We start from the raw sequence: 14,290 nt of genomic DNA on the forward strand, positions 1-14,290 counted from the left end.
ATATTCAATGATATAGACGAAAATTGATTTTGACAACAAGCATGCTCCAGAATCGCTGACTCCACCTTTTAAAAGGAGACAGATTGAACGCACACAGAGGAGAGGAGATAAAGACAGAGAGACGGATAGTGAGAGGTGCTGATCTCTTCCCGTATTGATCCAAGCTTCTTTTTTTTTCTAATCTCTCTGCCCGTTCGGTAACCTCAGCTGCATCGGACATCCAACCCCGCAAAACAAAAAGCAATTTGACCCCCACCGCTGCCCTCACAGGTCACCCTTTAGTGACTGCTGCTGTCTTCAGGTTGTCATGGTGAAGGAAAAATGATGTCTAGGCCCCTGGTAAAGGGGACTTGGATTTGTGCCAAGCGCTCTATCACTTTGCATTATAGCCGCTATAAAAGAGGCTGCCGCAAAGAATTGTTATTTCTCTTACTTATCTGGATTTTTTTCCCAACTTTTGTCAATTCTTGCGCCCTTTGGGAAGTCATTATATTATTATCAATGGACAAAGGTTTGTTTACGTCCCTTAGAAGATTAAAATATAGGATTTTGTCTTCCTGTTTATCACCACTCTAGCGTCCTCCGTAAAGGCCAATGTTATGGATGATGCGGTCCACCACCATTGTTCCCCGTTGATTGGATGGATTGCTGTGAAATTCTACACAAACCCCTCAAGGTTCCCAGAGGATAAATCTTTATGGCTTTGGTGATTGCCACTGAAGGCTACAGCTAGCACTATTGAATGGGTTTATTTATATCTGTGACTTTGAGTGAAATGTCTCAACAACTATAGGAAGGTTTGTGATGATTTTGATTTTGGTAGGCCTACAGAAATGTGTGTTAATCTCAAGACATATTGTAACAACTTTAGAATTTGACAAACATCAGGTCAAAATTTCAAATGTGTTGGTCCAACTTTGGTTTTTGACAACACACTCCTGCAAAACTCTGATAAGTGCCAATTAGAAAATGTTAGAATGCTAACACACTAAACCATGATGTTTAATCGGTAACATTATCACAGCTAAAAATAGGTAGACCTTTGTTAGCTTTCCAGTTAAAGCAACTGTGCCAAAGTACAGCCTCACCACCGAGCAGCTAGCATGACTGTACCCACATGGTTTTGTTTGTAGCTTTCTACATCTGGTGCCCCCCTTGCAGTCCATGCATTGTTTTGTCTTGTTTGTGAGGAAACAGGAATCTGTGTGAGGGCTGTTTATGTCCTTGGGTTGACTGAAGGAAATGTCTTTGAAGCCCAGTGAGAAGCCTGTCTTTGATTTTTATCACATCATTCCAGGAATACACCAACAAAGCTATGTGTGGTTCCCCCCACACACTGTCTACCCCCTGACACGTAATCGCCAAAGCTTCCTTTTTTGGTGTGTTTCTTGTCAGTTAGTCAAGAGAAACTGAGACACAAACTATATCTATATACTGTATACTGTGCTTTAAAGCCATAGTGTGTAACTTCTGTCACCCCCATGAGAAATTCTGAGTAATTACAACAACACCATCGGCGCATCTGCATGAGGTGAAAGTGCATGGATTTTAACTCCTGCACCAGTTTGTAATCGCTGCCATACTGAGAAATACAGAGAGAGTTTTGTGGAGCTGATAGGCTAAGTCAACTTAGTGTAAACTCGTTTTCCGATGGCTTGAATGTAACCGACATTCATTTGTATGAAAAAGATACGCACTATATCTTCATGTGACAAAAGAAAAAGAAAGAAAAGATTGCAAAAAGAAATCGTGCACAACTCCCTCAGGTATTCCCTGGAAATTAACATATCACGCTTTCAAATCAGGCCATCAATCGATTGTGCAGTAAACCATCAAGCACGACATCTCCTTTCCTTAGCTGCGATAAAGAACGTTTTTTACACCTTCTTATCTGTTTTTTCATCACCTGGTCGATAGCCACAGTGTGTCTCAGCTGTTGAAAAAAACACACCACATCACCATGGTAATTTATTCAGCGGACAGCTGCTGTGTCAAGATGATTCGGCAGAAGATATCCTTGAAAGTTTTTAATGAGCTCACTGCTGTTAATAAAGGGGACGGTGAGGTCACGTGAGTGTGTGAACGGGTTTTCTGTTCAAGTCTTATCTGCATGAATTTGTGTCTGCTTTGACTTTCACCGTTTAATGACACACAGCAGGAGGGGAGTGTGTGGCGGTAACAATTACCTCATCATGTCGAGCAAAACAAATACACAGCGGGAGCACACACTCACACACACAGTCAGTCAAAAAGAGACACACACTCACACAGAAAGTCACAAAGAGACACACACACACACACACACACACACACACACACACACACACACACACACAGTCACAAAGAGACACACACACACTCACACAGACACACACAGACACACACACACACACACACACACACACACACACACAGTGAGGGTATACAGGTCAACAATGAGTGACCTGCAGACTGGACCTTGTATAAGTTGCATGATATAACATTTGAGTGGCAGCTTTAGAGATTTTTGGTAAGGCAGTGGAAAAAACCCTGAATAGGTTTAAATGTATCCACAGGGCATGGACTGATGCAGCAGTAATAAACTGTTACATGACAGTGATGACACATCCAAAAATCAGGGAAAATCTTAAAGCTATAGTGCGTAACTTTTTACCACGTTTACGAAGCACCCAAGAAATGTTTCAGTTGTTGATTCTACTGCAAAGAAAAAACCTGGACGTACAGGTACAGTAGAAGGTATAAAATCCTCATGTAGATGCACCGACAGTGTTGTTTTAATGACTCAGAATTACTCGTGGGAGGCGACAGAAGTTTCGCACGATAGCTTTAAACTCCTGCAGAACCTTAACTGTTACTATCTGCACAAACAAGCACCTTGATATTATGCCCCATTAAATACGATTGTGGTTATCAGAGGTCAAACTACAGTGAGGAAGATATATTACTGTCAAAAGTGGTGCCAATGACTTACAGTAAAGTGGTCTCAACCTAAACCTTCGTTGAGTCATCCTCTAATTTGGTTATTAAGGTAAAAACAGAGCATCAGCCTCAGGAGGTTCGATTCCAACATGTTCACACAACAGGCCTAAACTGCCTCACCTCTGAGACACCTCACCACTTAATGGATGCAATTACAATGTCAGCAGCTGGCAGAATACAGGGTCGGGATTCGGGAATCAAATTAAATGGACTGTTTTGACTTGAATGTTGTAGGGAGGGGGAGGGGGAGAGGAGAGGACCTATGCTGACTTGTCTGTTTGCAGTTTGGGCACTTAAGGTTTCATTTTAGCTTTTCCCGATGAAAACAGCACATATAAACTGAGAGTGAACCAAAACAGTAAAAGTCTTGGGCCGTAAGACCAAGACAAGGAGCTAAAAAACTATATAATTTGTTGTTAGTTTCTCCCCTTTTCACATAATTGCATGTTAATATTAAAATATTGATAAAAGCAGCTTCAATGAGTACACTCTTACTAAGACGTTTTTATACAAAAAATTGACTCAATATGTGATCATATCTCTGGGCCCAGGTCTGAACCTTCATTCACTCCCATTCACTTCAAGAAACGCAATGAACATTCTGTACAGTGCTTCGATTTATTATTAATAATTCTTAAAAGTTACAAAAATGTACAATTCGTATAAACACTATTGTTATTGGAAACTGAAACTTAACCTCTGTGGCCATTAAGGGAATGCACTTAGGAGTTACTGTTCGATGGCAATGAAATATAATATAATCTGGTGCTCACATCACCCGCAGTTACATTTCATATCACTTACAAAAACATTTTTACCTCCTTCCGAGTCCCGACACATAAAAACAAAAAATTGTGGAATAAATATTTCGGGCGACAAAAACAGCCATTGAGTGGGGCAGAATCTGTGCTAGCTTGTGAAGGATTATAAGGATATTTTTTTTTCATTATTCTTTCTTCGGTCCATACCTTCCACATGGACCTACGTATATGTGTTCATTTATTATTAGTCCTATTGTTATAATTCTCCTTTAGAACAGGTGTAGAAAAGCACTTAGTGAAGACTAACCGCTAACGAGGTTCCCTTTAAATCTATAACTTGAGTTTTCAAAAGGGCATCTGGCATCATGGATCCAGAACAGAGAATATGTCGATATACCGCTTGAGTTATTATGAGCAAATCCATTTCTCATCCTGACCCTGAGGCCATGTGGAGCTGTTGGCTTTGTGTTGGTCACAAAATAATTCTCCCATTAAAAGGGTGAGTCAGTGATTCCGGAGATTGCTTGTCATCAACATCACTTTTTGTCAAAATCAGTGAATAAAAAATAAAGCCTCACAATCTACTATGTGTCCGTGCTGTGTGTACCCTGAAGAAAATATCCAATGTAAATACACAGCCTATGTTCTGTAAACAAGCATGTTGCTGGCTATGGTGGACCTTTGTTTACATACCTATTTACAAGGCCTAGTCGGTGTATTAACACCAGATTTACTTTGGTACGGACAGGTAGCCGATCGTGAAAAGCTAATTCATTGATTTTGACAAAAAAGCGATTTTCACAACCAGCATTCTCCAGAATTGCTGACTCCACCTTTAATCTCAAAAAGTGTCTCTTTCAACATTGGTTAAACCTTCTCAGCTAAAATGTCCTCTGAGTGTCCGTGTGAGAGCCAATAAGAAGAGCCTCCTTGTCTCCTTATCTCCTTTTGTTCTTGTTGTGCTTGACGATCTTCTTCCTCTTCACAATCATCTCGTAAAGTTTCTCCAGACCCGGCTGTAAGCCCTGTCCGTCTACGGCGCTGCAGCTTTCCACGTGATGCAACGTGTGCGCGCTCAGTTCGTGTACGGAGAGCAGCTTCTCCACTTCGCTTACGGAAATAGCCGAAGCCAGGTCCTGTTTGTTGGCTAGCACGAGCACGGGAACGCCCTGGTTCTCCGACGTACGCGTGATCCTGTGGAGCTCCACTTTGGCCTCCTCCATCCTCTCTAGCTCCGTCGAATCCACCACAAACACCAAACCGTCCGTACGGCGCGTGTATGACTTCCATAGCGGTCTTAGCTTCTCCTGGCCACCCACGTCCCATACTTGGAAGTTTATGGATCTTGACGCCCCCATAGGCAACTTGATCTTCTCCATGTTGAAGCCTTTTGTGGGGATGGTATTCACAAACTCCTTGAGCTTGAGCCGGTAGAGCAGAGAGGTTTTGCCGGCGGAATCCAGTCCGATAACGACCACGTGTAGGGCATGGAAGCTTGGCAGGAACGAGGTGTTGGGAGCCATATCAGTCAGCTGGTTGCCCATGATGACTGCAAGCCTGCAAGCAATTCACACCTACTTCAAAAAGGTGAGGTGATAGATTCCTCCAAATTAATCCGATCTTCTTTTATCAGCAGACTGGCATTTGGTCCGTTGTCCTCTGGGGTTCAGATGGGTTCACAGACGGTGCCGGAGACCTTATCAAAACACAAAAGAGTTAACATTTAACCAGGAGAACAATGGTTGCTTTAAAGGTGCAGTATGTACATTTGGGTGTGTCAAAGAAATGAAAAATCTATAGGGTAGATTCTTATAACTGAATAAACAAACTTTGCTCAAAGGAAAATTGGAGCCCTGGCACAGTGTTTGAAGTTAGAAAAGCTACATGAAAAGTTACTGTTTTACTGTTGTTGTTCACAGCAGCAGGGCCCACAGTTTAGTTTACACAAATAGTATGGACTTACATTTGGTTGATGATATAATTATTTATTACTGAGAATTTCATGTTGAGTAAATATTTTTTGTAAACTAACTACAAGCTCTGCAAATGTAAACAAACCCCCCTCCCCTGAAATGGCATAGTGCACCTTTAAGGAATAAAGCTCACCTAATAAATACAAACAAATGACAGACAGTGATAGTGATGCTTATCATCGAAGCTCCTATCTCCAGCCTGCTACTTCCTGTAGTGTTTCACAGCTGAGATTTACCACCGACTGTCCCGCAATGTATTTAATCCACTTCAGTAAATTCCCATTGTGATTCTATAAAAAACAATCAATGTCTTATTGTCGTCTTCAATGCCACATTACAGAGACACACAACACGTAGCTACAGTGATTGGGAGGCTAAGGTTATCTGAACGGCTAATCCTCTTATAGCTGCTTAAACCTGAAGGGCTTTTCTTGGGGCTAGATTGATTTCAATGCAGTGAGTGGATGTGGACGGATGGTACAGTTATTCACTGGTTCACTCTAACCGCTGCTGTCTATGTGTCTATGAGGACCGCTGCAGCTGCACTAATCCGGTTGTTGTTGACATCCTCATATTCGACAAACATCTGCCTTTGGACGGTATACTGCACACTGCACGTTTAAAGGAAGATATCTATATGCTATTATTTGTACTCGTGAGCGTGAGACTTCTAATTGGCTAGGAGTGCAATTGATCGATTTTTCGTTTGTGGAGGCAAAATGCGCTGTCATGATTGTGAGTCGAATTTTTTTTTAGGTTATATTATTTTTGGGAAAAGACACCTTTAGTTATTTCCTCCTGCACTGCACGACACAACACAACACAACACACGAATGTAGTTTGTGTTGTAGGCTGCTATGGTGCCATGATGTTTCAAGTGTGCAGAAACACACACGAATAAATTAATATTAGCCTAGGATAGGCTATACATCAAAATAATATATCCTACCAAGAGACTTTAAATAACTTTAACATTGAAACTAAACCCATTCAAAATTAGAGATACTTGAGTTACAATCCGTGCAGTTTAGCCTATATAGAAGGAAGGAAAAAAATCACCAAAATGACAAATTGTCCTTCTACATGCATATTAAAAATCAAAAGCCTTCCATACCTGTTCTTTTAAATGGTCGGAGAAAGCATTATCCACAGTTCAAACACGCATGCATAGTTCATCCACATGTAAACAGACGCAGCTGCTCCTGTGTCTCCTCGCTCTGCACTGAGGGAACACCGGAGAGGCTCGAGCGCTCCGAGAAGCTCCTGGAGCCCGGTGACGTCACGGCCACCTGGAGAGGGCTGGGACCCCGCGCGCCCCCTGCAGGTGGAGAGGTGAACTGCAGATACTACACTGGCGAGGTGGAGACAGAGAAGTACTCAGTGTTTTCTCTTGACCGATTCAGAACCCAAATGTGAACCAAAAAATATTGTAGCCTCATTTCAATTCACGTTTGTCTCCTTATTGTCCTATATATACATTTTTTAAAGCACAAGTTATTTTATGGATAACAAATATCAACAGATAAAGTTGTGCTTTAAACCATATTTTATTTTATTTTGTATTATTTTAACAAAATCAAACACATACTTATTGATCTAAATAAACTGGTAGTCAGTCAAGGGGTATTTTTCTGTTATTCTATTATTAATTTTATATGCAGTTCATTGGCTAATATCACAGCAGTAAAACTGGTTCAAGTCCTTCTCACAAAGCATCGGCTCCACCGTGTGTCCACTCACTACTACTTCAAGAGCTGAAGCACATCATGGGTCTTATTGTTAAGGACCTTAGTACATATTTTTTTGTGCTGGTGACATTAAAACCGAAAATATCTTGAACATATATCATAGATATCTCAAAACCTAACCAAATAAATACAAAATAATGCCCATGCTTCAAATGTACCAGCAAACGGATAAAAAAAGGACACAACCTTGAATGCTGCACTTTATTTTTTTAAGTTCAAATGACAAAAAAAAAACAAGACAATCGGAGATAAAAATCCTTTTTACACAATAAAAAAATGTGAATCAGATACATTTTTATAGAAATGTACATGTCTTATTCTGGGTCACACACTTGAGACCATGCCTGTGCTACAACTTTACAGGTGGATATCAAACAAAAAACACTCATTTAACATAAAAGTGTATTTGAAGCATTAACATTTTTCAATCACAACATTGTAGTGGTTGATTAAAGTCTTTAAAGTATGCTAAAACAACATACAGAAGGAGGTAAAAGATGCTTTTTCACATGGTTTATCATTCATAGAAGTCCCATCCCATAGAGCAGATATGAGGGTGCAATGCATACGATATATATTCATTATTTTACACAGGATGTGGGATGGTTGAGTTTTTGCCACAGTCAATGTACTCGAAGGAGTCCAGAGATATCTGCTCCGTGTGAGAGAGAAAAGAGATGTCCATGGTCATTCTGGAGGGAAAAAAAAGAAGAAAACACATTATTAGACATAGTCGGAGCATCTGTTTGTCTGTTTTTTCCTATACGTTGCATATTAATGTAGTGTTGTTGAATTGAGCTCTCTACGGGAAACTGCATTTTTATCAACCTATCTTTCATCAAAAAAAGAAGAGAGAAAAAATCTCATTTAAACTCATGCTACCTGACTAGCACCAAACATCATACAGACAAAGTAATTGAAAAGCTGGGTTGAGATCAAAACAGAGATAAAAACAAGAGCAAATATTGGACTTGCGTTCATCAGATGAACAGAAAATACAACTACTAGGTGTGTTGATAACTGTTAGCTGCCCACAAGTGGCCAAAAAACGCAAATAAATACAAGGCTATTGTATACATACAGTATATAAAACTTTTCTTAGTCCATGGGTTAGCACAGTCAGCTTTAAAACAGCTTTGCTGTAAAAAAGAATTCTAATAATAATTTTTTTTTGAATTTACTTGCATTCTCTCTTGAAACCAAAGCAGATGGTCATTAGCAGAAATGAAAAAAAGGGGGGGGGGGTGAAGCCAAAAGTTTGTTTTGGTGATTAAGATCCTTATTTTTTTTTAAAAAGCGGTTTCTAAATCCAGAACTGGAGCTTTTATGTCTGTTATCATATCTTTTAAATAGAACATTTCAGATATAAAGATGTGACTTTGAAGGAAAAGATAAACTGTTTTGCGGTTGTGGTGACGATCATGCTCTGCTTGAAGTGTTGCCTTTAACACTGTGTGGCTTTGAGATGGAAACTTACTGCAGCTCCAGAAATATGGTCTTAGTCTTGGGGGTGCTCGACTTGCATAACCAGCTGAAAGAGAAGAGGCAGTTTGATAGTGCACATTCAAACATATGAAAAATAATTAAGGACATACTGTAGAGGTGCATCTAAATATCACTGAAAAGTTCATTCAAAAAGCGACATAGGTAGTGCTATAACATTATCACTCAATATTTCTATTGGCTATCGGAAAATGAAGGTTGAAAACTCACATCAAGCTTTCATCTGTGATAGGCAGGGATAGTTTGATGATGTACTGCAATAAGAAAGAGGTGGTAAGATATGAGTTGCATGACACCTATTCCATAAGTGTATTTTGACTTGAACCATTCTGTGTGTGTGTGTGTGTGTGTGTGTGTGTGTGTGTGTGTGTGTGTGTGTGTGTGTAAAACTAACCGATGTCTGTGAGCGTGACTTTAAAGCCGTCATGTTGGTCATCATGGTGTTTCCCACGACAGCTCTGAAGACCAAACCCTGAATGTTAAACTGTTTGATCTGAACCTGCGCATAGTTCTCGTTGGTGACGTTGATGAGATTCTAGGAGAGGAAACACACACACACACACACACACACACAACAAACACACACAAACACACACACATGCACACACTGCACTCGTCAGGTGAATCCAGCTTACCATTCTGTCAGAAAACTTTGCCCTTCACATAAATACAGCAGTCTATCATGCGGACGACATGTAGCCTACTTGAAAAATGTGGTGGCTCAGCAAAGCACAGTTAGATATTTAACACATTGCACCACATTTATACAGTAAAATATAGGCTTGTGAAATGAAATGTGTACTCCTATTTTAGTAAGATTTTTCAAGATCCTAAGATTTTCTATTTTTCAAATCTAAATAAAAAATTATAAGGCTCTCATTGCTTTCGATTCATTTCTCTATTGCACCTTTCCTTTTTTAAAGATGCAGTCAGCGATTCTGGAGAATGCTTGTTGCCAAAATCACTTTTCAGTCAAAATCAGTGAATATCCCCTCACGATCTGCAACCTGTCCGTACTGTGGGTGCTGTGGTGTCAATACCAGAGCCTGTAATCCGGTAAACAAAGGGGGCCCACCAATCATAGCTATCAACGTAACCGTTTACAGAGCCTAGGCTGTGTATTGACACAAGATAATTTCTCAGTACACACGTGATACGTACAGGTAATGGATCATGAGGTGATATTCACGGATTTCAACAAATAATGTTTTCAGCATCAAACATTCTCCAGAATCGCTGACTCCACCTTTAATAGCCATATTCTACTTTCTCAGCAAAGTGAATTTGATACAACAAGTAGAGCCATTCATGTATGTTCAACTAGCTGCAGTCCTTAGTATCCCACTCCTCACTTACCGTGACTTCCATCTGCACTTTGTTTGGCGTGTAGTAAACCATGACAGACAGCACGGAGACGGGCGTTATGGTAACGCTCCGCGGGAAGAGGAAGAAGAGGATCAGACCGCAGAGGAAGAGACACAGCGCCATCGAGACGCACACGTACAACTTCCTGGAACAGCACAGATTTATAGTTCAGATGACTTGGTGCAAAACATTAGAGACATTTGAAAGACCGACATACTAAGAGTATTGCTGTGTATAAAAACTACACATACAGGTGCATCTAAAACACACACACACACATTGACACCGCGAGTGCAATCGAATTGTATGCAAAAAAAAACAGTTTTATTTTTATAGCCCAATATCACAAATAGACATTCAGCCCTCAGTGGGCTTACTATTATTATTATTATGCACTAATGCAAAACATGACTACAAACAATTTTTCTCATTTGTCACTTCAAACTTTGAAAAAATGTCTTCTATTTCATGTACACACGAAATGTCCACACGCAAAATGCTCGATAATGTTATTTTACCCCTCATTTCTGTACTGATACCACCATTTTATTCCATGAGCTTTAAGCCGTCATCATCCACATTCAAGCAAAAGAAAGGCCTGACATATTACACTTTGAGTAATGAATGTAGAATATATTAAAGTTTCACTTTTGAATGCACTTTTCTATGATATTCTAATTGTTTAGATATACCTGTACACATACACACACACGCAAACACATAAACATCCCTTACGTGCGTCTGGGTTTCAGCCTCACGTCGTTGCATGCGATCACAGCAACGAGCTGGTCCTGATGGCCTGTGAATACAAAACAAAGACGTTTGAAAGAAAGTTGTTTTTACCACAAAAATTGAGTGAAAAGGTGAAACAATTGTGGTTAAACAGAATCCGCCGCACATACAAGTGGGACTTTTGATTTTGTACTTAGTTCCTTTAGTTGCTGAATGTGAAATGAAACTGTTATTTTGAGGATGAGGATATCGGTGCATTGTTGTCTCAGGTTCACTGTTTTTGTTCATGTCCACAGTGAACTTTCATAACTTCCTTTTACAACATGTAAGAACATGCTGAGCTAAGTACAAACCCATTGGCATGTTTTTCAAGTTTAAGTTTACAACACAAGTTCTTTTTCCACAGCTTTATGAGTCCTTAGTCACAGGGCAATTTCGATTTTGTTCTGATCTTCCATGAAAATACCTTTAAAAACACATTGGACATTTCTGATTTTATATCCAGATATATACTGGATTTTCACAATGTAGGTTCAAAAATAAAAACAAATACATTATTTTTTTTTCAGTCCAGTATTGCCATTGTGCAACTGTTGTGGTGTAGAGACATTTTACAATTTGATATCTTAATTAATGTGACTAACAGCTAAATACAGTATGATAGAGGATTAGCTATAGGAGTTATATCAAAAGTTTGGTATCAATGGAATTTTTAAAAAAATAAGTTAAACTTCAATAGCATGTGCTTTTGTGCTTTTTTTGATTTTGTGTTCCCACTTCTAAACAGAAAAAAAATCTGTGAAGCTTTCCTTTGTCATACTAAATCTAGTCGTTAGTCATTATTGGGCTCTAAAGTTCCATAAAATACAACCAAGATTTCTAAAATAGACAATTTTTAGACATTTAAAAAAACAGATTTTTCACTTGACCAACCTCTGGGTATTCTCCCGGTGCCTCTGCATGTGGGACAGGTGTCTGATGATGATGATGATGGTGATGAAGCTCCGTTCATGGTTCCATACGGAGGGAAACTCTTCAGTGTTTTCACCTTCTCACTCAGAGGGTCCAGGTCCTCTGTGGGCCGTGGCGTAACCATGACACCTTACCCCCCAAAAAAACAAGTCCAGCCCTAAAGAGGAAAAAAATAAGAATGTATACTATACTTTTACCATCTAATTTTAATTCCTATCATTTATTGTTGCTTTTTTTATTTTTTATTTTTTTTGCTTCATACTCTCCATCGGTTTACTTTAAACAAACTCAATTTTGTAGTTTATTAATATGCAAATGACAATATAGGATGATCTGGAAATCTAAACAAGAGATACCAAAATGTCCAAAATCTCCACTTGAAAAACCCACTAGATTCTGCTATTTGTCCGTCCTGCCTGATGCAGTGTTTCCACTGAAAGTTTGACCTATAATGACAAACTTTCCTCACAAAACTTTAAATGACCAATAAAAAGCCCATGTCAGGGGGTGAGCAGAGTCCATAGTGTGGGAGTGACAGATAAAAACAGACACAGTGACCATTATTTTAAAGTGCAACTTAAGCAAAAACGCCCAAAATACTGTCGCTGTATAAGGCATACTTGTGTTATGACTGCTACTTTCCCCAACATTTTTATTATCTCAGACACTCTGGACAAAACATCTAGAAGCTCAAATGTGACAAAACTCCACTTTAAGTTAAATCCAGTGGCTTTTCCCTTATATATTATAGATATTGGCTTTTAATGTTACCAGTGTTGAATTAAATAGATACACAGTTTCAACCAGCATTTTTCTGGTGTGATGCAACAGTTTGCACTTACTGTATGAGTTTATTAATTGAGGCACTGAGTCATCCTGATTTCACAACTTCCCAAAACTTGTGAAAACTGTGCCAAAGCTCAATCTGTTAAAACATGTACGAACTTCATTTTTACAGCACCATAGAAATAAATACAGTGGAATGTACTTGACTTAAAAATATAGAAATGGTTGTTTTCAGTTTCAAGCAATTAAGTAAATGTAGCCTACTCAAGTAGTCCATGTTATTCTAGAAAACCATTTTGCATTAGGCCTACTACAAATCCGAGGAAATCTGAAACGTTTATCTCAATTACATTTACCACACACATGTAGGACAGGCAGGGTACTATCAGACTACTATCCTAAACAGTACAAATCATGTTATTGATTAAGCCCATGGTATTCTGTATAGCCTATGGAACACGATTATATAAAAAGTATAGCCTAACTTATAGACTTACTATATAACACTCATAAGGGCAGTTGTTGTGCTTTATTGAGTAAGCCAATTTTAACTTTAAGTTGCCTTCATTTTGTCATACTAATTGTACTGCAGTGACATTTTCAATGCAGGACTTGGCGTGGATTATTTATATTTTGCAATGGGCAAATGGATTTTTATTTTATTTTACTTAATGATCTCATTATTCCTCCACGTGTTATTAAATCCTCAGTTTGAGACAATATAACGGACTCTTCTTCATGCTGCGTATTGCGTGTGTTGGTGTCAGGTTACACTTTCATTTTACCGGAAACACAGACGTATCCCACCGTTTCTGTGAACGTATCAAGACATTGTTTTACTAATATTAATTAATAAAGAAACGACTTTACAAAACGCCTTTCAATAAGTGTATACTTCGAAGACGAAGCAAACCTCCTTCCGTATATTCATGTCTTCCGAAGTTTACAAATCTAGTCTTGTGCCGCTGCAAACACATGTGGAACGGAATGAATGTAGCTCTTACCTCACAACAGGTCTTTGGTAGAAAATATCAGCCAGTGTTAAGATTAAAAAACGCCGATTTTCTTCATAATTTAAACTGTGAAACGCTTCTTTAGGACACGCGACATCTTTACAACAACAAGACGCCGTCAGTGAGAGGCACTTCCTTCTTCAGCTGTCAGTCCGTCAGGTTGGTGAAAGGCAAATCACATGTCCTGCTTCTGATTAACTTTCCCTTCCTTCATACCTCACACAGGCCCTACACATACTAACAGCAACGCAGCAGTTTCTGTAAAGTAGGCCTTCTGTTGTTAACAAAATGGACCAAAATATTGCCATTTTGATATTTAAAATCCTAATTATTATATCATGGCCGGATTAAGCTGTTATGGGGTCCCAGGGGCAAATAAATAATTTTTGGGCCCCTCTTGCCCCCCATTCTTTATGTAATGTCATGCTACATAAGTTAAGTGTACGTAGGCCTATAAC

General features: G+C 39.2%; 2 protein-coding genes across 2 annotated transcripts; both read right to left on the reverse strand.

Moving 5' to 3' along the window:
* Positions 1 to 3,645: 3,645 nt before the first annotated feature.
* arl4d (ADP-ribosylation factor-like 4D) lies at positions 3,646 to 6,928 on the reverse strand. The gene is made up of 2 exons (XM_080048847.1): positions 6,828 to 6,928; positions 3,646 to 5,436 (listed from the first exon to the last, which is right to left on the reverse strand). The coding sequence occupies exon 2, from the start codon at positions 5,282 to 5,284 to the stop codon at positions 4,679 to 4,681; it is 606 nt and encodes a 201-aa protein (XP_079904973.1). The 5' UTR covers positions 5,285 to 5,436; positions 6,828 to 6,928; the 3' UTR covers positions 3,646 to 4,678.
* Positions 6,929 to 7,648: 720 nt separating this feature from the next.
* tmem106a (transmembrane protein 106A) lies at positions 7,649 to 13,989 on the reverse strand. The gene is made up of 8 exons (XM_080048757.1): positions 13,824 to 13,989; positions 11,995 to 12,190; positions 11,065 to 11,128; positions 10,321 to 10,474; positions 9,359 to 9,499; positions 9,175 to 9,218; positions 8,939 to 8,992; positions 7,649 to 8,153 (listed from the first exon to the last, which is right to left on the reverse strand). Exons 2-8 carry the CDS (start codon positions 12,155 to 12,157, stop codon positions 8,048 to 8,050), a joined length of 726 nt encoding a protein of 241 aa, XP_079904883.1. The 5' UTR covers positions 12,158 to 12,190; positions 13,824 to 13,989; the 3' UTR covers positions 7,649 to 8,047.
* Between the last annotated feature and the right edge of the window lie 301 nt (positions 13,990 to 14,290).

Source organism: Ammodytes marinus (assembly GCF_949987685.1).
Source record: "Ammodytes marinus genome assembly, chromosome: 20".
Classification (NCBI taxonomy): Eukaryota; Metazoa; Chordata; class Actinopteri; order Uranoscopiformes; family Ammodytidae; genus Ammodytes; species Ammodytes marinus.